Raw genomic sequence first — 20605 nt, forward strand, 5'->3', positions numbered from 1 at the left:
TGTGAACAGCTTATCTGGAGATCCGTATGGGGTACAGTGACGTAACTTGGTGGGGAGTAGCGTGGCCAGATGTTTTCGACCTGATTAGATTTTCAGCGCAAAATATGCTAATTAAGTACCTAATTTGCATAATTTATGCGTATTTGATGCGTATCAAGCAAAAAAAACCTTGTGAACAGCTTATCTGGAGATCCGTATGGGGTACAGTGACGTAACTTGGTGGGGAGTAAGCGTGGCCAGATGTTCTCGACCTGATTAGATTTTCAGCGCAAAATATGCTAATTAAGTACCTAATTTGCATAATTTATGCGTATTTGATGCGTATCAAGCAAAAACCCTTGTGAACAGCTTATCTGGAGATCCGTATGGGGTACAGTGACATAACTTGGTGAGGAGAAGCGGGGCCAGAGGTTCTCGACCTGATTAGATTTTGAGCGTAAAATATGGTAATTAAGTACCTAATTTGCATAATATATGCGTAATAAGCAAAATACCTTGTGAACAGATTATCTGGAGATCCGTATGGGGTACAGTGACGTAACTTGGTGGGGAGTTGCGTGGCCAGAGGTACTCGACCTGATTAGATTTTCATGAGGTCAAAGGTCACATACAAGGTCAAAGGTCAACTGAGGTCACCAAATCTTTTAATAATTAATTTTCAACTGTGCATCACATATCCCAATAACAGCTTGATCGGTCATGTAATTAAGGAAATATGACGACTTTAAGATAGTCGCTTTCTTTGTAAAGTATAGCAAAGTAGCACTTTCAATGAGTGATAACTCGTAAAGGAAGCATCTTTCTGTTTTGATTTATTTGATGAAATAGTTCTTTGGTATTGCCAAATTTGATTTTTCAGCGCAACATACTTTTTTCCAATTTCGTGAGGTCAACGGTCACATACAAGGTCAAAGGTCAACTGAGGTCACCAAATCTTTTAATAATTAATTTTCAACTGTGCATCACATATCCCAATAACAGCTTGATCGGTCATGTAATTAAGGAAATATGACGACTTTAAGATAGTCGCTTTCCATGTAAAGTATAGCAAAGTAGCACTTTCAATGAGTGATAACTCGTAAAGGAAGCATCTTTCTGTTTTGATTTATTACTTTGATGAAATAGTTCTTTGGTTTTGCCAAATTTTGGAAGGTCATTACGGGTCATCCGAGGTCACTCAGGGGTCATCTGAGGTCAAGTTATTAAAAACTCGTATGGGCATGAAACTTGGTGGGTACAGTCATCATTTAAAGCCAAATTTTGGAAGGTCATTTTGGGGTCACCAGGGGTCATCTGAGGTCAAATTAGTAAAACTGTCGTATGGACATGAAACTTGGTGGGTACAGTCAACATTTAAAGCCAAATTTTGGAAGGTCATTTTGGGGTCACCAGGGGTCATCTGAGGTCAAATTAGTAAAACTGTCGTATGGACATGAAACTTGGTGGGTACAGTCAACATTTCAAGCCAAATTTTGGAAGGTCATTTCGGGTCATCTGAGGTCAAATTAGTAAAAACTGTTGGATGGACATGGAACTTGGTGGGTACAGTCAACATTTAAAGCCAAATATTTGGAAGGTAATTTCGGAGGCACCAGGGGTCATCTGAGGACAAATTAGTAAAAACTCGTATGGGCATGAAACTTGATGGGTACAGTCAACATTTAAAGCCAAATTTTTGGAAGGTCATTTCGAGGCCACCAGGGGTCATCTGAGGTCAAATTAGTAAAAACTGTCGTATGGGCATGAAACTTAGCACGAGGGGTACAGTCAACATTTAGAGCCAAAATTTTAGAAGGTCATTTCAGGGCCACCAGGGTCATCTGAGGTCATATTAGTAAAAACTGTTGCATGGGCATGAAACTTGGTGGCTACAGTTACCATCGGCCAGATAATCGTGCCCAGCCGATAACCGCCAAATTCATTTACCTCTCTACCAACAGTTATCGCAAAAGCAGGCGGTCACAAAAGCAGGCGAGACTCGTGGTTCGAGAACCGCCTTGTTCAAATGGAAGTTACCCAAATGTCTATTCTAGTTGAAGCTCATACTCCCTCTGTGGAAGATGTTCCCAAAATCTTCCGCAGGGGTGGTGTGGATTTTAAATGGAATAGCCCAATGTACCTCATAGTCAAGAGCTGAAAATTGAGTCATAACCTCATGAATAGACACATTGTGTTTAATCCAATCACAGATAACTAATTTTAAAAATACGGAGTGCAATATTGGAGGTTATTGAAAAAGTATAATGACAGCATCTTGAGACGTGAGTGTGCGTTACAATAGTGTGACAGGTTATGCATCTAAACAGTATACATGAGTGCTGGCCGTTGTATTTGGACATCGCATGATTGTGCACTACTGTGATTGGTCGCTAGCAGTATTTCCTTGATCAGTTATTCAATTTTTGAAAAATTGTGAAAAATTACAGTTATGAATGAAGTTAATGACTTTGTTGCACCCCTCAGGATATTCCTCGGTTCCAAAACAAAATGTATAGATTTTTCACAATTCCCTCAAAGCAACTGATGGTCAGTCATTGCGTGATTCCATTTAAAATCCACACTACTCCTGTGAAGATTTGGAAATATCTTTCACGAGGGGTGTATGAATTTCAAATGGAATGAAAACATTAGGCAATTCCATTTGAATTTCATACACCCTCTAAGAAAGATTCAACACAAACCTTCCACAGAGGGAGGGTGGGTGAGTTATAAATGGATCTGCTAATGTGCTTATTCCATTTGAAATTCATACTCCCACCGTGGAAGATATTTCCAAAATCTTCCACAGGGGTAGTGTGCATTAAATGGAATACCGTAAAACCCCGTCTACATGCACATAGTCATGATAGTGTGCTTCTGATGAAAGCTACATTAATCCAGTCGCCATTATGGAGTTTGAGCAAATAAATTACGGATCCAAGCATATACAAACAAGTATTATTTTAAGACCGATCAGTTGTATTGGTATATTAACGCTTACTTGAATTAATTAAGCTTTTATAAAAACACTATATATGCTTGTAGACGGGTTTTACGGTAGTCCATTAACCTCAATTTGCACCTTCAAGTTTGAGTGTTACAAACATTTGCGTATGCAGCACTTAGCGCATGTTTTTTGACACAATGCATTACACACACAACACATACATAACACACTTTTGCATACCATGATAATCCAGAGATACATTAACCCTAACCCACCAGAGGCTTTTTGGCAACAGGAATGGAAAGAAGGAAGGTGGGATTCGAACCCGGGACCCCTCGCATGCCACTGGGTCAGCGACACGGGTCTTGGGCTTCCCTGGCCAGCGAAACCGTGCCTACATATCACTTAGGGCGATTGTGTCATCACACCACGTGGAATGCATGCACGAACAGTGCATATTTCAAGTAGTATTTTGTAGTACTCAGGCGTGTTAGGGTTAAGTAGCCTCCATGAGCAACACCCAAACATGGCAAAGTCTCCCTTGGTTTGCTTTCAAATCCACCAACATTTAGTAAATCAAAAGCGCACAACATACATACAATTCTTTGCTGGACTTGTGAAAAAAATAGAGGAGTTGATTTCTGTCACCAATTTTTTATTTTTGTATTTTCAGGGTCAAATGCAACCATCAAGCTCTGAATCCACTGCTCATTCAGAATTCACAGAACCCATAAAGGATTTACTCAAGGTGAGATAACATATTTTCTTGGTCTATCAGAATATCTCAACACTTTTCAATTCTCAGTTTGTACTATGCAGCATTATGTTTACTGTGTGTTTTTGCAACTGGATTAGATGATACACTTCATAGCAAAGCATATCCCTGTGGGCACTACTATCTTTCTTATAATGCCCTGGTTGGTTAATTCCATGATAGAATGATCTGAGTAACCATCAAAATAGAAATTTTTTTATTCAATTTTAAGCTTATCCCCTTCAGCCCTACTGTCTATTCTTACCATATCTCAGATTGGCTTAATACATAAAATAGTCCTCTTTGTAACCAATCAAAAATGATGCTTGGATGATGATGATGGTACAGCATGGAGATATGTATCAGAGCTCAAGTTTGACACCATTGGTAATTCAAAGGCAGAGTTGGAGACCATTGTAAGTGCAGTAGTATGTAATAGCTGCCATGTGCAATATTTCAATCAATGACGTGTGAAGAACCCCCCAACTACATAATTACCAGTCTTCAAGAAATTACTGAAGTCATCTCTTCCCAAAAAGTTAACTGTTTTTATTGCTCACTTTGTCTCTTCTAAAGCATCTTGGTACTCGCGTGCAGGTCGCATCAAGTGCGTCTTGCAGATACGCCTATCATCCATGTCGCGCTTGCATGACAACGAATGCCTCAAGTGCATTCCGAGAGAAACCAAATACCCCCAATTTTCCGAGAGAAACCAAATACCCCCAATTTTTGTTCCATGCCTGTATGAAGATGGCGGTCAAGTCCCGGTTCTCCTTTCTCTAATTCTGTTTTGGTCACCGAAACCTCTGGTCTTTCAAGGGGCTAGTACAAGCAGGCCCATATTTGCGATAGCTGCCAGGTGTCATATTCTTAGATGCATATAATATAGAATGCGGAAATCAACATTGCTTCTGCTGGTTACTGTGTGAACACCTGGAACTAGGTGATCTTGCACAGGTTGAAGTGGGTGGCAAAGTGACTAAATGGGTACTAAATTTAACAGGTCCCAGCTTTCTTTCTATCACCTCTTTAAAGGATTTCCAATCTGGAGCAGCACAGATGTCAGGCGGTAACTCACAGAAAGTACATGACAAAGGCACTAAAGTGGATTCTATTGTAATGAGTAACATCCCAAAACCAGTAACAGAAGATGATGTACATAAATATTTCCAAAAGTTCGGAGACTTAGATGAAGTGAAAGTGATGAAAACCAAGAAACTAGGCTTTGGATTTGTCCAGTTTAAGAGTATGAAAGCTGTTGAGTTGGCACTGAGTAGTGGGACTAAAGCAGACATACAACGAGGATTGGTACTCATCCAAATAAATACCTACACGATTGATTGTGAGCGAGAGATTGCGGAAGCAGACGGTGAGGAGGAGGTATGTTATTTGCTGTATATATTTATCCCAGCACAAGTTTTAGAGGTGCCACTTTTCCGACTGTAAGTCGGACACACATTTTTAGTATTATATTGCTCACTAATTCCAACTTTTAGCTCCAAGGTTGGTTAAAGTAACATGGTTTGTGGGTTTGATCCCACATTATGGCAAACCTGCAGCCTCACCCACATACATCCTTCAAATCATACTGATAAAGAGAACCAAGTGGTTCAAAAGTTACATTAAGCTGCTGTCCTTGTGCAATAGAGGAAAACCCCAGGGTCTGCTATCAGTACAAACCCCAACCCATCCCAACTTGTAGGTTCCAAGATTGTGTGTTGGTAACTAAACATAATGTGCATGCAAGCCCATGTGACAATACTCAACAATTAGAGGTATGCACAAGAAGAAAAAGCAGCCTACTGAACTGTCAGGAATAAAGCTCTTAGCCCTCTGAGAATAATGCATCTTGCAGCATTTTTGATTGGATAATTATGCAATATATTCATTTGAATGACCAATTACAATACAGCTTCCAAATATTTTTGCTCAATTCTCTTCAGCTGTACACAGTGAGCTGTACAACTGATTCTTACCAGTGATGTAGCCAGCTTTCCCTTAGAAATGTACCAAGGGCCTAAAGATTTTAACAGTTTCTGAAATTAAGTGTCCTCCAAAGGCGTCCTAACCCACACCCAGAATTGAATATCCAAGGCGTCCTGACCCACACCCAGAATTGAATATCCAAGGCATCCTGACCCACACCCAGAATTGAATATCCAAGGCGTCCTGACCTACACCCAGAATTGAATATCCAAGGCATCCTGACCCACACCCAGAATTGAATATCCAAGGCGTCCTGACCCACACCCAGAATTGAATATCCAAGGCGTCCTGACCTACACCCAGAATTGAATATCCAAGGCGTCCTGACCCACACCCAGAATTGAATATCCAAGGCGTCCTGACCCACACCCAGAATGAATATCCAAGGCATCCTGACCCACACCCAGAATTGAATATCCAAGGCGTCCTGACCCACACCCAGAATTGAATATCCAAGGCGTCCTGACCCACACCCAGAATTGAATATCCAAGGCGTCCTGACCCACACCCAGAATTGAATATCCAAGGCGTCCTGACCCACACCCAGAATTGAATATCCAAGGCATCCTGACCCACACCCAGAATTGAATATCCAAGGCGTCCTGACCTACACCCAGAATTGAATATCCAAGGCATCCTGACCCACACCCAGAATTGAATATCCAAGGCGTCCTAACCTACACCCAGAATTGAATATCCAAGGCGTCCTGACCCACACCCAGAATTGAATATCCAAGGCGTCCTGACCTACACCCAGAATTGAATATCCAAGGCGTCCTGACCCACACCCAGAATTGAATATCCAATTGAATATCCAAGGCATCCTGACCCACACCCAGAATTGAATATCCAAGGCCCTGACCCACACCCAGAATTGAATATCCAAGGCGCCCTGACCCACACCCAGAATTGAATATCCAAGGCGTCCTGACCCACACCCAGAATTGAATATCCAAGGCGTCCTGACCCACACCCAGAATTGAATATCCAAGGCATCCTGACCCACACCCAGAATTGAATATCCAAGGCGTCCTGACCCACACCCAGAATTGAATATCCAAGGCATCCTGACCCACACCCAGAATTGAATATCCAAGGCATCCTGACCCACACCCAGAATTGAATATCCAAGGCGTCCTGACCCACACCCAGAATTGAATATCCAAGGCATCCTGACCCACACCCAGAATTGAATATCCAAGGCATCCTGACCCACACCCAGAATTGAATATCCAAGGCATCCTGACCCACACCCAGAATTGAATATCCAAAGCATCCTGACCCACACCCAGAATTAATTATCCAATGCGTCCTGACCCACACCCAGAATTGAATATCCAAGGCATCCTGACCCACACCCAGAATTGAATATCCAAGGCGTACACCCAGAATTGAATATCCAAGGCGTCCTGACCCACACCCAGAATTGAATATCCAAGGCCCTGACCCACACCCAGAATTGAATATCCAAGGCGTCCTGACCCACACCCAGAATGAATATCCAACCCTGACCCACCCAGAATTGAATATCCAAGGCGTCCTGACCCACACCCAGAATTGAATATCCAAGGAGTCCTGACCCACACCCAGAATTGAATATCCAAGGCCCTGACCCACACCCAGAATTGAATATCCAAGGCGTCCTGACCCACACCCAGAATTGAATATCCAAGGCATCCTGACCCACACCCAGAATTGAATATCCAAGGCGTCCCGACCTACACCCAGAATTGAATATCCAAGGCGTCCTGACCCACACCCAGAATTGAATATCCAAGGCGTCCTGACCCACACCCAGAATGAATATCCAAGGCATCCTGACCCACACCCAGAATTGAATATCCAAGGCGTCCTGACCCACACCCAGAATTGAATATCCAAGGAGTCCTGCTGACCCACATCCAGAGTTGCTTTACTTGCAACAGTTAGTGCATACAGTCTGTCCACATAGAAGTACAAAGTAATTATACCTCGGAACGGGAGGTATGAGAATAATTATTTCAGTGCAATGCGTGTGTATATGCTTCTTTGGCGCGCCAACTGCTGCGCACCACGCTGACCACGCTCTTTACGAGTCACATTTTTTTAACACGCAGTACGTTTGATGCAAAGCATCGACCACCGATGCCACAGATTTGGTTTGTACTTCTATGTGGACAAACTGTAGCGTACAAACATTTACTAATATAATGCTAAAGTGAACCAAATTGAAGTAATGTCTGTGTTAAACAGACAATATATCGAAGCATTCTTTTAATGTGGCAAAATGTACTGATTGGTGTTGATGTACCGTTGGGACCACCCTTTTGGTATTGATAGGGTTAAGTATTTGCTGGTATTTTATGTATTTATATTCATCATAGATGAAACATAGAGCTTGACTATTTTTGGTTTTTTGTTCTTTGCCATTTTACAGGAGGATGATTCAACTTGTAAAACTCTGTACGTCTATGGGATCCCAAAAGAGATACGGTCAAAAGAAGTCCTCTCTTCATACTTTGCCAAATTTGGCAAAATATTATCATCAGAATGGTTCTTCAGTACAAAATTAAACCAAATAGTTAGTGATCAATTTGTGATAGCTTTTGAAGATGGAAAATCAATTGAGAGAGTGATAAATTCTGGAGTGGTAGAAACGACTATCAACACTAGCAAGCAATTTGATGAGAAAGAAGAGATAGCCAGACTTGTGATAGGATCCTATCCTGTCTACTGTAAACGTAACAAGGTGAGTCAGAGATAATAAAGAATGAGATAAGACACTCCGTACAATTAACGTACAGTGCTGATGTTGAGGACAGTGGATAATTTATTATTTATTAACAGTCACATTTTTGTACCAATCAGCCTACCCACTGCTGTCATTAATTCTTGTGAAAAATAATTCTTGTGAAAAAAAGCGAAATTAGCTCCGCCTGTAGCTCCACACTCACACCAGTTTAATTGTAAACATATGTAAATCCATGTAAAAATTAGAATGCATAATTGAAATTAGTCTTTGTACAAGTTTTTGGGCGCGATTGTCACAGCATACAAAAACACCATAAAAATGCATGTTTTCAATCTTTATTAATTAGAGGTTAATAACTGTGCATCGGTTATTTGGAGGGCATAATGAAAAATCTAAACATTTTGCCTTTGCAACCGAGGAATATCCAGCGGGGCGTAGTCCGAGGTCCAAAGCAAAATGTTTAGATTTTTCACAATGCCCGACATATTACCGATGCAAAGTTATTAACCTCATTCATAACCGTCACTTTAATCTCTTCACCTTACAAAATAACACAAAATTTTGCTCAAAAGTTTATAAAAATAGATTATTTTTACATCTTCCCTTTCCAAAAATCGATCAGGCTAAAACAGGCCGACCAATAACAAAAGTGCATATCACAATCTGTGCAAATATGGAAGCACGCAATCCAAATACGGCAGCCAGCACGCGCGCAGTTTGTTCGACACAACAACACGCAAACGCCGGTCAATTGTGTGCGCCATTGGAACAATTACGCATTTTGCAATCAATTGTGAGATATTAATGACCTCGATTTGCGTTCGCGTTTTCACAAATAGCTAAATGTAATTGGACTGCACACATCGCGTTTATTTTGTAAGGTTATGAATATGTATCATCGAATTGTAACTTTACCTGCAATTTGGCCATATGGCCACAATAAATAAAATACTACTAATAATATAATAATAATAATAGAAGGGCTCAACTCCACCATTTTGGCCAAATTGAGTTTTACCCAGCATTGTATTGATAACAGACAGTACTTCCTTATGTGTGGAAGAAGAGCACACGTTCACACTCTATACAGTTATTTCAAGGGTACTCAACCATGATATTCATGGAAGAAGGGCCCAACTCCATGGAGTTGGGCCTTTCTTCAACAATACTTTTATTAGGCCACCACACAGCCCACACTCAGTAATGGGATCTATGCAATAAGTAATGGAAAAAGACATAGAAATGAAGATGAATGGAAGAAGAATGAGAAAATAAGTTGAAAGCTGAGGATAAAGAATACATTAAAGGGCCATTCAAATCATCAACATTCAGATTTTGGTACCTTTTGTCATTTTCATAGATGTGCTAATATAGCCTGCCAGTGGTTCAGCTGAAAGCTGTGTATTTAAGACAACTTTGTCAAGGTGGTACTACACACCCCTGATAAATTTTGTAACTAATTTTGCATTTTTCTCAAAAAATAACTACACACTGCCACTGGTAACAAAAGTTATGTACATTAAAGGGGCAAGGAATCCAATTACTTCAATGAAATTTCAGAGATTCAAGACAAGTGGTTCATTATATATATTAAGAAATGAGGTACATTCTAGCTGTACCTCTTTTCTTATCATAAATAATGTACCGCTTGTCTTGAGTCACTGAAATTCCAGTTTAGTAACTGAATTCCTTGCCCCTATAATATACATAACTTTTGTTACCAGTGTGTTATTATTTTTTGAGAAAAATGCACAAATAGTCACACATTTTTACAAGGGGTGTAGTACCCCCTTAATACTGCTGTTTTCCTCAAAAAAAGACAATTATTAATAACTTATATTTACTGTAGATAAATGTTTCATATATTACAGGGTGCTGACATATATAAGGCTGACAAATTCTACACATTGTTCATCAGGAAAGTTAGTATCCAGATCACAGAAGAAGATCTTGCCACATATTTTGGCAAATTTGGTACTGTAGAACTGGTCATGCTAGGTCGCACAAATTCCACTTCAAGCGAAAACATTGGAGTGGGGGTTGTGAAGTTTTTAACACAGACTTCTCTTGATGAAGCAGTGAAAAATCAGAAAGAAAATGGAATTGCGGAGCATCTGGTGAAATATACGATAGTGGAGTGTGAGGCTGTGAGCTCCAACGAGATCAATGTATGTGTCATATATAGATAAATATGATGCGAACAAACAAAATCAGTCAGAAGTCGAAAATATTGATTTTGAGATATAGCCATACAAAGGAAATATTTCCTTTTGTTTTGGAAACTCTTTTAATTGCTCATATCTTTGGAACTGGTTGTTCAATTTCAATGGGGTTTTCTGCAAAATCCAGATTTGTAAATGATCCTATGAGAAACTGAAATTAAATATTTCCGAGTTCTGACTGATTTTGCTTGATCGCATCACATATATAGATATTGTGAACATTGTTTGTCCCTGGAAATAGAGCCATATTAAAAAGGATGTATTAAAAATTGTTTAAACACTTGCTGGAAATAAATTTGAAAGTGTGGGCGATATGTTAAAAAAAGAAGAAGAAAAAAAAGCGCAGTGATGATTTATAGTGCGCTCACGCACAGGCACAACGCCTAGACGTTGATCCACAAGCCTCAGCACACTTTACAGGTTGTCGCTGACCACTACGGCCCCACATCATTCCATAAACCATTTAACAACAAATTCTGAATTCAAGCAGTTTTGTTGTCCAAATTTACGCATTTTTATTTTTTTATCATCCTGTTTTGGGCGTTTCAAGGCTGAGTTCAAATGCTTTTTCAGGCAGTTTTCAAAAAAGCCATTCTCATGCCAGATATATACTATTGTTGCACTTCTTGGAATTTAGGCCTTAACAAATTCTATCAACATAAATAACAGATAATCCAAATAAAATGCCTTGTTTCATTCTCAACTTATCTCGTAGAGATCATATTGGTCTGGTTCACTTAGATTCCATCAAACTTATGAAAATCCATGATAGAGGAGGACTTCATCATTTATGACTGATATGGTCATCTGATCCACTTTCCCGGCAAAAAAGTTTGAATGGTTTCCTCACAGACTACTACAGACCATATATCAACAGTCAAAGTCCCCGTGTATTGTATAGTGTGATTTCTCGCATATTCATGAGGGCCGATTGTTCGATCGCGCCGTGTCTAACAATCACGCCAGCGCTGCGTGCCTTTGCGTATACGCGATAGAGCGTTGCGTGCTTCCGCGATTATGTGATAGACCATGAAAATACACGGTAATTGCGTAGCAGTCTAGCCTGTCGCATTTCATGGAACAATCGGCCCTCATTATCGGATGATGCGGAGACTTGGTGATACGCTCTCTGTAGTACTCTGTGGGTTTCCTGTGTTTCTTAGTCTCTTTTGCAGACTTCAGAAGTGGGTTGTAAACATGACTTAAGAGGTATGTGTCCCCTCTCTTTTTGAGGTGTTGGTGCCCCTTCTCTAGACCTTTTGTCGTCCTCCTGCCCAAGGATCTTCGATTCATCCCAGTCTATAACATGCTTAGCCCTTGCAACATGATATGATAGGCTGATTTTGTCTGTTCTATTTCTGATGTCTTGCTAAACCACTCAAAATTTGTTTGTGGAGCAGATGACTATATCAGTCATACTGGATGAAGTTTGTGAGTAAAAATTCACTTGGTTTTGTCAAACAAAAATCCAAAATGCTTATTGTTAGTAGCTTAAAAGGTATTATTTGTGTTGCTTTTAGCTAGATGTTTATTATTCTACTGAGTTTACTGATCAATGCATCAGTAGCCAAGCAAGGATGAGGCCATGAAATTCGTTCAATTACTAGTACATTACTACTTGTGCAATACTCATTTTAAAATAATGTTGTCATTTGTATTTTATCCAGTTTTCAAAGCTTATCCCACGTTATGCACCCAAAACTGTGGTGAAACGGGCACGCTGCCTCCTGAAATCCTTGTGCTGTCACTGTCATTTATGCTACAAGGACATGAATAACCATGAGGTTTGGACAAAACATTTGCAGGTGAGTAACCTGGACACTCTTGTTATATCAGGCCCCTGACAGTAAATTTCGCTGATCCCCATGTTCTTTTCCATCCCAGCACGATCTAACCAGCGATTGTTCTGGTTCCACGCCAGCTCCCCCGGTACACGCATGGAGGCCGCCATCTTGGAAAAAGGGGGTTGACTTGACGGTCGCCAGCACCCCCGAACGCGCCCAGCACCATGACTACGCATAACAATGCGTGTTCCCGACTGTCAATCATGGGGGGTCAATCACCTCGAGCTTGACAACGATATCTGAATAGATTATCGGCAAGTCTTACGTGTAGGCGCGAAATTAAGGTTAATTTTTGTGATTGAAACAGTATTTTTCTTGTATAAATATTGGCCTGGATAGCGGGATTGTTGGTTGATTTGATGTATGGAATAAATTAAGTTCATGAATGCGCTAAAATTTTACTAAAAGTATTAAAACAGCTGTTCAACATTTGATAAAAAATACACTGTAGCAGGCTTGGAAAAGTCTAACCTTGGATGCAGCAAGCCATGATTTTTAGGGGGAAATTTATTACTTGAACGCGGAGCATAGGCGCGATGCAGCCGGTAGAAGTTGCTGTAGTGTTCCAGACCTACATGTACGTGATGGCAGGGCAATGGCGGCTTCCATAGTTTTATTACTTTTATCATAGAGTGACACTTCCCAATCTGTTCTTCCCTGGTTATATCCTCCCACTTGACACCATTAGAATGCAGATGTTAGATTTGATGTATTTGGCAGAGTAATAGTACTTATAATTGAAGACAGGGATAAAAAGACTGGTTTGCGTCTGACGTCACTGTCAATCAAATTCCCTATGATCCTTGATTGGTGAATAGTGCGTAAAAGGGAGGTTGATTTATCTGGTGCCGATCGGAGAAAAGGAATAGCAGAAAATGCGAAAAATTACGCACTTTTACATGGCAAAAAGCAAGTTTTCTAGGCATTGTTGACATGGTGCCTTCGCAAAAGAAAGTTTCCTACTAGAAAGACCTAACTTTTGAGATGGTTTTTATGTTTGAAGGTGCAAAATTAACAATAATAAGGTGCCCAGTGTTACTGCCGCGTTCAGCAACTCATATCATCACGACACTTGTAACAAACCGTGCTCAAGTTTGATTGACAGATGACGTCAGACGCAAACTTAGTCTTTATATCTCTGTCTCCATTATAATTAGTACTAAGAGGTGATTAATCTAGGCTTTGGAGCCATTTCAACAACACTCCTCATTTAGTGGAAAAGGTCATTGAACTTTGCACAGTCGGTCAAGTTCAAAGTTATTCAAATTTACTCACAACCCACACCATCGTCATCCTCTGGCCGTAAGGATTCCAAAAAAGTATACTTTGACCTATCAATGATGTATGGTTGTGGAGTTATGGGCAAAAGTGTACTATTGTGATGTCATATGTCTAAATGTGGCTCCACAGGGGGCAAAAATGAAAATTGATCTGAATTTGGTGAAAATAGTCTCAAATTATTCATCTTCATCCCACAAAATATCTGTTGAAATGGCTCCATGGCAAATTTATCATGATTTGCACAATGGTTACTGACAATCTATTGGACTATTTTGATATCGGATGAAATCTATCACTTTGGCCTTTAAGGGGCTGCGCACTAGCAAAGAGTTAAGGAATCTAAGTATAAGAGCATATTTAGTGTAAAAATGACAATTTTGAAGAAAATAAAAAGGGACATTTTTTGTGACAACATAATTGTGTATAGCCCACCCCTGGTTGCTGAAGGGGGAGGCACCTAGCCTGTAGTGTTTTGTAGCATCCGGGTGTGCTGCAGACATGTTCAGGGTGATCCGTGAGGTGCTATGGGCCAGGGCAGGTTTGCTGGTTGTCAGTTATAGCATGAGTTTCAATTCCCGACGGTGGCGATTTGCTGGGATATTGACTTGGGAAAAAAAATTCGGACTAACACTTTCCCCATGGTTCATTTAGAATTGGGTAAATGAATCATGAAAGTACTCCGTCCTTTAGAGGGGACGTTAAGCTGTCGGTCCCGTGTTCAGCGAGCCATACCTGTACATGTATTTTGCAGTCAGTTTCGAAAAGAGTAGGGTGTTAACCCCTGACTGTTCCCAACCCGTCCCGGTGTTCAAATGGACCCCAATGGAAATAAGCTTCAATAGAGGCTTTCTTGGGTTATCCAGGGTTGTCAGAACCCGGACAAATCAAATCAAATCAAATCAAAAAGTCTCCTAGTGAATATGCCCTATGTATTGCCCACCCCTGGCTGCTGAAGGGGGAGGCACCTAGTCTGTAGTGTTTTGTAGCATTCAGGTGTGCTGTAGCATAATGAGGGGAACAGTGAGGTGCTATGGCCCAAGGCAGATTTGCTGGTTGTCAGTTATAGCATGGGTGGATGACTAACAGGCCCATTTCATCTCACCAAGTGAATATGCTCATGTGTTGCCCACACTGCTCGGGGAAGGGTGAGGCACTCCGCCTGTAGTAATTTGTAGTATTCTGGGCTGTCTGGGTTAATAAGCTTTATCCACTTTGAAATTAACCCTAACTGAACCAGATCTCACTAAATCTCACTATTATAACCACTGCTTGTGCATGCATCCCACGTGACATGATGGTGCAATCAGCCTAAGTCATATATACCCAGGGAATCGCTGCCCAGGGCAGTGTAACCTCTGTGGCTACAGGTCAGTGATCTTCTGTGTGGCATGCGAGGGTCCGAGGTTCCAATTCCGGGGGTACCAAGTGACTTCTTTCTTCATCTTCTCTCCTTTTTTGTTTCCTCTTTCCCTTCTGATAGCAAGAAACCTTGTGTTCAGTTAGGGTTAAGCTTCAAAATCCTTTAGAATATCTGTATTATATGGTACTATGCAGTACTCAAAGGTTCTCAAATGTTATTGTATTTTTGTGATGGATTTCTTTACAGTTGAATCGACACCTTTATCGGGATGCGAAGATCCAAGAGTCACATGTTTGTGAATTGTGTAAGATCTGCTTTCGCAGTGGTGATCAGTTATCCAAGCACTTGACTTCTATGAGACATGAAGAGATTGCTAGGCTTCAGGAATTCATAGGAGGTACAGGGGAGGAAAAGCTGGAAACGGATGTGAAAAAAGATGAAGATGGCAAAGTCATTGTAAGTCATTTCAATTCAGTTTTGATTCTATTTGAGGTATGGTAGTCTTGGTTCAAGTCTGTCATATTACATAATTATTAATAGTTTTTATGATTGAGTAATTTGATTAAATTGATTGATTGATTGATTGATTGATTGATTGATTGATTGATTGATTGATTGATTGATCATAATACATTGTGAAACTTCTATTGATAGGTTCCATACTTACTCAAACCACCTTATAGATTTGTAGCGCACTATGCTATCCCACAAAACCTCGAGTACACTTTACAAATTTTTACTTATTATTGTTGCCTCAATCGTTCCATAAACCATTTAGCAACATAAAATGACTTAGTAGCTAAGAAAGACACTCCTATATTACTATAGTTTGTCTTGTCTCAAATTGGGAGTAACACAATGTTGGGTTTCGCATTTCGCTTTGAATCAATTTACAACATGATTATTTGTAACACAGTTGCATACTGTAAAACACTTTAATTTTGTGGGTTCTTAATTTCGCGAATCCAGGATTCTGTCACATTTCAGTAAATACAGTAAACATAAGCAGTGTTCCATGTGAAGTTTCCGAATTCGGAGCCTAATTGTATTCTGAGAAGCTTAAATGAAAATTAGCCTCATTGCTGGGTATTTTCACCTTACCTTCCCTTAGTAGAATGTTGGGATATAAAATATGGCAATTTTTTGCAGGAAATAACATGCAAACTATAATAAAATTAAAAAATACTAAAGTACTTTTGACCACGCTATGCAATCCCTGGGGCAGGGCACAGGGCGGCCATTTTACTTGCAATTCCTTGACCAACCTCGTTCAAGAAGAGGAACCTATTTTTGTTTTAAACTTTATTTTGTCATGTTACAAATCACTAAACAACACTCTAAAATATATTTTAAAATATTTAGATTGATTTTAATAAAAAAAATATGAGAGAGAAACAAAACTTGAATAAATCATTGATCACTATTTTGTAAGCAGTGTATGGATCAATAAAAATAGACACATATTTCCCATTTTTCTAGCGAGTTTTATGTGAAAGTTTGATGCTTTGCTTTGTGGAATTTAAAATGATTTTGATGATGTTTCAAGGTCAATAGATCTTACTAATTATGAAAAGTATGTCACATAGTCAGAAAAATGAATTTTGAGGTGAATTTTGTATTGAAGTTGTCAGAGTTGAGTTGTCAGATGCGGCACCCAGTTCATGAGTTATGAAAAGTTTCAAGGGGGTATCTCAATGTGATAAATTTTGCGAGGATTTAATTTCACAAATCAAATGCCTTCGCTAAATTAAATACTGTGCGAAATTAAGTGGATTGACAGTGTTGTGCAGTTTTTTGTCTCGCCTGAACTTTGTTCAGGATGGGACTTAGTAATCACTATTTCTGTCTGTCCGTGGGTGGGGGTGGGGGTGTGTGTGGGGGGTGTGGATGTATGTGTGTCCGTCCGGAGCTGTATCTGGGGAACCGTAAGACTTACGGCGACGCTACTTGGTGGGATGAAGGGTATCCAAGTTTGCTCCGTAACCGTATGTTTTCGGTGAAAAATATGCAAATTAACGTAGCTAATTTGCATAATTTATGCGAAAATCAGCGCAAATTGATAGCGGAGTTTGTGGACAGACTATCTCAAGATCCGTTGGGCGCATGGTAACGAAACCTGGTGACAGGAATGATACACACCTGCTGATCACCTGATTAGTTTTTCGGCGAAAAGTATGCGCATTTAGTTGTTAATTTGTATAATTTATGCGGAACGATTCTACAAATATGGTTGGTAATCTGAAGAAATCCGCCTTGTGGAGCTGTATCTGGGGATCCGTAAGATCCCTAAGCCCTATGATGATGAAACGTGGTAGGGGGTAGCATGACCAGAGGATCTCGACCTGATTCAATTTTCAGCGCAAAATATGGTAATTAAGTAACTAATTTGCATAATTTATGCATAAAATGCAAAAACCTATTTTCTCGGAGACTAGGGGTCGCACGTTCTTCAAACTTGGTGGGTGGGTGCATCTTCACCCCAGACAGAACAAGTTTGTATTGGTTAGTGCGTCAAGGTCACCCGAGGTCATCCAGGGGTCATCTGAGGTCAAATCACTAAAACTGTCGTATGGGCATGAAACTTGGTGGGTACAGTCAACATTTAGAGTCAAATGTTAGGAAGATTATTTCGAGGTCATCCGAGGTCACCGAGGGCATGAAACTTGGTGGGTACAGTCAACATTTAGAGTCAAATGTTCGGAAGATTATTTCGGGGTCATCCGAAGTCACCCAGGGGTCATCTGAGGTCAAATCACTAAAAACTGTCGTATGGGCATGAAACTTGGTGGGTACAGTCAACATTTAGAGTCAAATGTTAGGAAGATTATTTCGGGTCATCCAAGGTCACCCAGGGGTCATCTGAGGTCAAATCACTAAAAACTGTCATATGGGCATGAAACTTGGTGGGTACAGTCAACATTTAGAGTCAAATGTTAGGAAGATTATTTCGGGTCATCCGAGGTCACCCAGGGGTCATCTAAGGTTGAATTATTAAAAACATTGTCGTATGGGCATGAAACTTGGCGGGTACAGTCAACATTTAGAGTCAAATGTTCGGCAGCCCATTGCGAGGTCATCCAAGGTCACCCAGGGGTCATCTGAGGTCAAATCACTAAAAACTGTCGTATGGGCATGAAACTTGGTGGGTACAGTCAACATTTAGAGTCAAATGTTCGGAAGATTATTTCGGGGTCATCCAAGGTCACCCAGGGGTTATCTGAGGTCAAATCACTAAAAACTGTCATATGGGTATGAAACTTGGTGGGTACAGTCAACATTTAGAGTCAAAGTTTCGGAAGGTAATTTTGGGGTCATCCAAGGTCACACAGGGGTTATCTGAGGTCACATTACTAAAAACTGTCATATGGGTGTGAAACTTGGTGGGTACAGTCAACATTCAGAGCCAAATTTTGGAAGGTCATTTCGGGGTCACCCAGGGGTCATCTAAGGTCAAATTACTAAAAACTGTCATATGGGCATGAAACTTGGTGGGTACAGTCAACATTTAGAGTCAAAGTTTCGGAAGGTAATTTCGGGGTCATCCAAGGTCACCCAGGGGTCATCTGAGGTCAAATTACTAAAAACTATCGTACGGGCATGACACTTAGTGGTTACAGTCAACATTAAGAGTCAAATTTTGGAAGGGCATTTCGGGGTCACCCAGGGGTCATCTGAGGTCAAATTACTAAAAACTGTTGAATGGGCACGAAACTTGGTGGGTACAGTCAACATTTAGAGTAAAATTTTCGGAAGGTTATTTCGGGGTCATCCGAGGTCACCCAAGGGTCATCTGAGGTCAAATTACTAAAAACTGTCATATGGGCATGAAACTTGGTGGGTACAGTCAACATTTAGAGTCAAAGTTTCGGAAGGTAATTTCGGGGTCATCCAAGGTCACATTACTAAAAACTGTCATATGGGCGTGAAACTTGGTGGGTACAGTCAACATTTAGAGCCACATTTTCGGAAGGTCATTTCGGGGTCACCCAGGGGTCAATCTAAGGTTAAATTACTAGAAACTGTCATATGGGCATGAAACTTGGTGGGTACAGTCAACATTTAGTTTCGGAAAGTAATTTCTGGGTCATCCAAGGTCACCCAGGGGTCATCTGAGGTCAAATTACTAAAAACTGTCGTATGGGCATGACACTTAGTGGTTACAGTCAACATTAAAGAGTCAAATTTTTGGAAGGGCATTTCGGGGTCACCCAGGGATCACCTGAGGTCAAATTACTAAAAACTGTCGCATGGGCATGAAACTTGGTGGGTACAGTCAACATTTAGAGCCAAATTTTTGAAAGGTCATTTTGGGGTCATCCAAGGTCACCCAGGGGTCATCTGAGGTCAAATTACTTAAAACTGTCATATGGGCATGAAACTTGGTGGGTACAGTCAATATTTAGAGTCAATTTTTTTGGAAAGTCATTTTGGGGTCATCCAAGGTCACCCAGGGGTCATCTGATGTCAAATTACTAAAACCTGTCGTATGGGCATGACACTTAGTGGTTACAGTCAACATTAAGAGTCAAAAAGTGAAAGGTCATTTTGGGATCATTCAAGATCATCCATGGGCATGACACTTGGTGGTTACAGTCAACATTTAAAGTCAAATTTTTGGAAAGTCATTTCAGGGACATCTGAGGTCACCCATGGGTCATCTGTTGTCAAATTTCTAAAAACTGTCACAGGTGCATGAAACTTGGTGGGTACAGTCATCATTTAGAGCCAAATTTTTGGACAGTTATTGCAAGGTCATCGGAGTTCACTCAGAGGTCATCTGAGGTCAAATGACTAAAAACTGTTGTATGGGCATGAAACTTGATAGGTACAGTCAACATTTAGAGCCCAATTTTTGGAAGGTCATTTTGGGGTCAGTAGGGGTCATCCGAGGTCAAATTAGTAAAAATTGTCGGATGGGCATGAGACTTGGTGGGTACAGTCACCATCAGCCAGGTAATTTTGTTCAGAATTCCAATATTGGTCCAATCAAGCTCAAATTGAACAGGCAAATCGCCATGGGTTGTTGCAGGTTCATTTACTTCTACCAAAAGTAATCGCAAAAGCAGGCGGTCGCGAAAGCAGGCGAGACTCGTGGTTCGAGAACCGCCTTGTTATATTGGCTGATTGTTTAGCAGACAAAAGTAAGAAGAAAAAATAACTTTGATTTTGTCTTATCATTTCACAGGTGCTACCAACTACAAAAACAGTCAGATGCCATGTTTGCAAGTGTGATTTGACATCGGAAAATTGTTTTAGAAGCCACTCACTTGGCAGAAGCCATAAGGAAAATTTGGACAAAAGGATTACGATGGGCTTCACAGAGGGGTCCGGAAAAATTATGCGCCTTGTGTAAAATAGTTTTGCCGGATGACAAAATGTACCAAGCGCACCTGAAGGGTTGGTTGCATAGGTCAAATTCTGGTGAAGACTTATCAGACGGGTTTAAATGTGACTTGTGCAATGAATACTTCTTCAGTAAGAAACTCTTGAAATGGCATATG

At 40.5% G+C, this 20605-nt stretch overlaps 1 protein-coding gene across 1 annotated transcript in view; it reads left to right on the forward strand.

Annotated features, from left to right (window-relative positions):
- Positions 1-20605, forward strand: part of LOC140137260 (uncharacterized) — a 74991-nt gene extending 54386 nt beyond the window's left edge. The window contains exons 28-34 of the mRNA XM_072158907.1: positions 3600-3674; positions 4716-5060; positions 8083-8394; positions 10269-10565; positions 12287-12424; positions 15351-15560; positions 20290-20605. Of these exons, the coding sequence (XP_072015008.1) occupies positions 3600-3674; positions 4716-5060; positions 8083-8394; positions 10269-10565; positions 12287-12424; positions 15351-15560; positions 20290-20457 (1545 nt within the window). The 3' untranslated portion in view covers positions 20458-20605. The remainder of the gene's footprint in view (positions 1-3599; positions 3675-4715; positions 5061-8082; positions 8395-10268; positions 10566-12286; positions 12425-15350; positions 15561-20289) is intronic.

The sequence above is a fragment of the Amphiura filiformis genome, chromosome 17 (assembly GCF_039555335.1).
Source record: "Amphiura filiformis chromosome 17, Afil_fr2py, whole genome shotgun sequence".
Lineage (NCBI taxonomy): Eukaryota > Metazoa > Echinodermata > Ophiuroidea > Amphilepidida > Amphiuridae > Amphiura > Amphiura filiformis.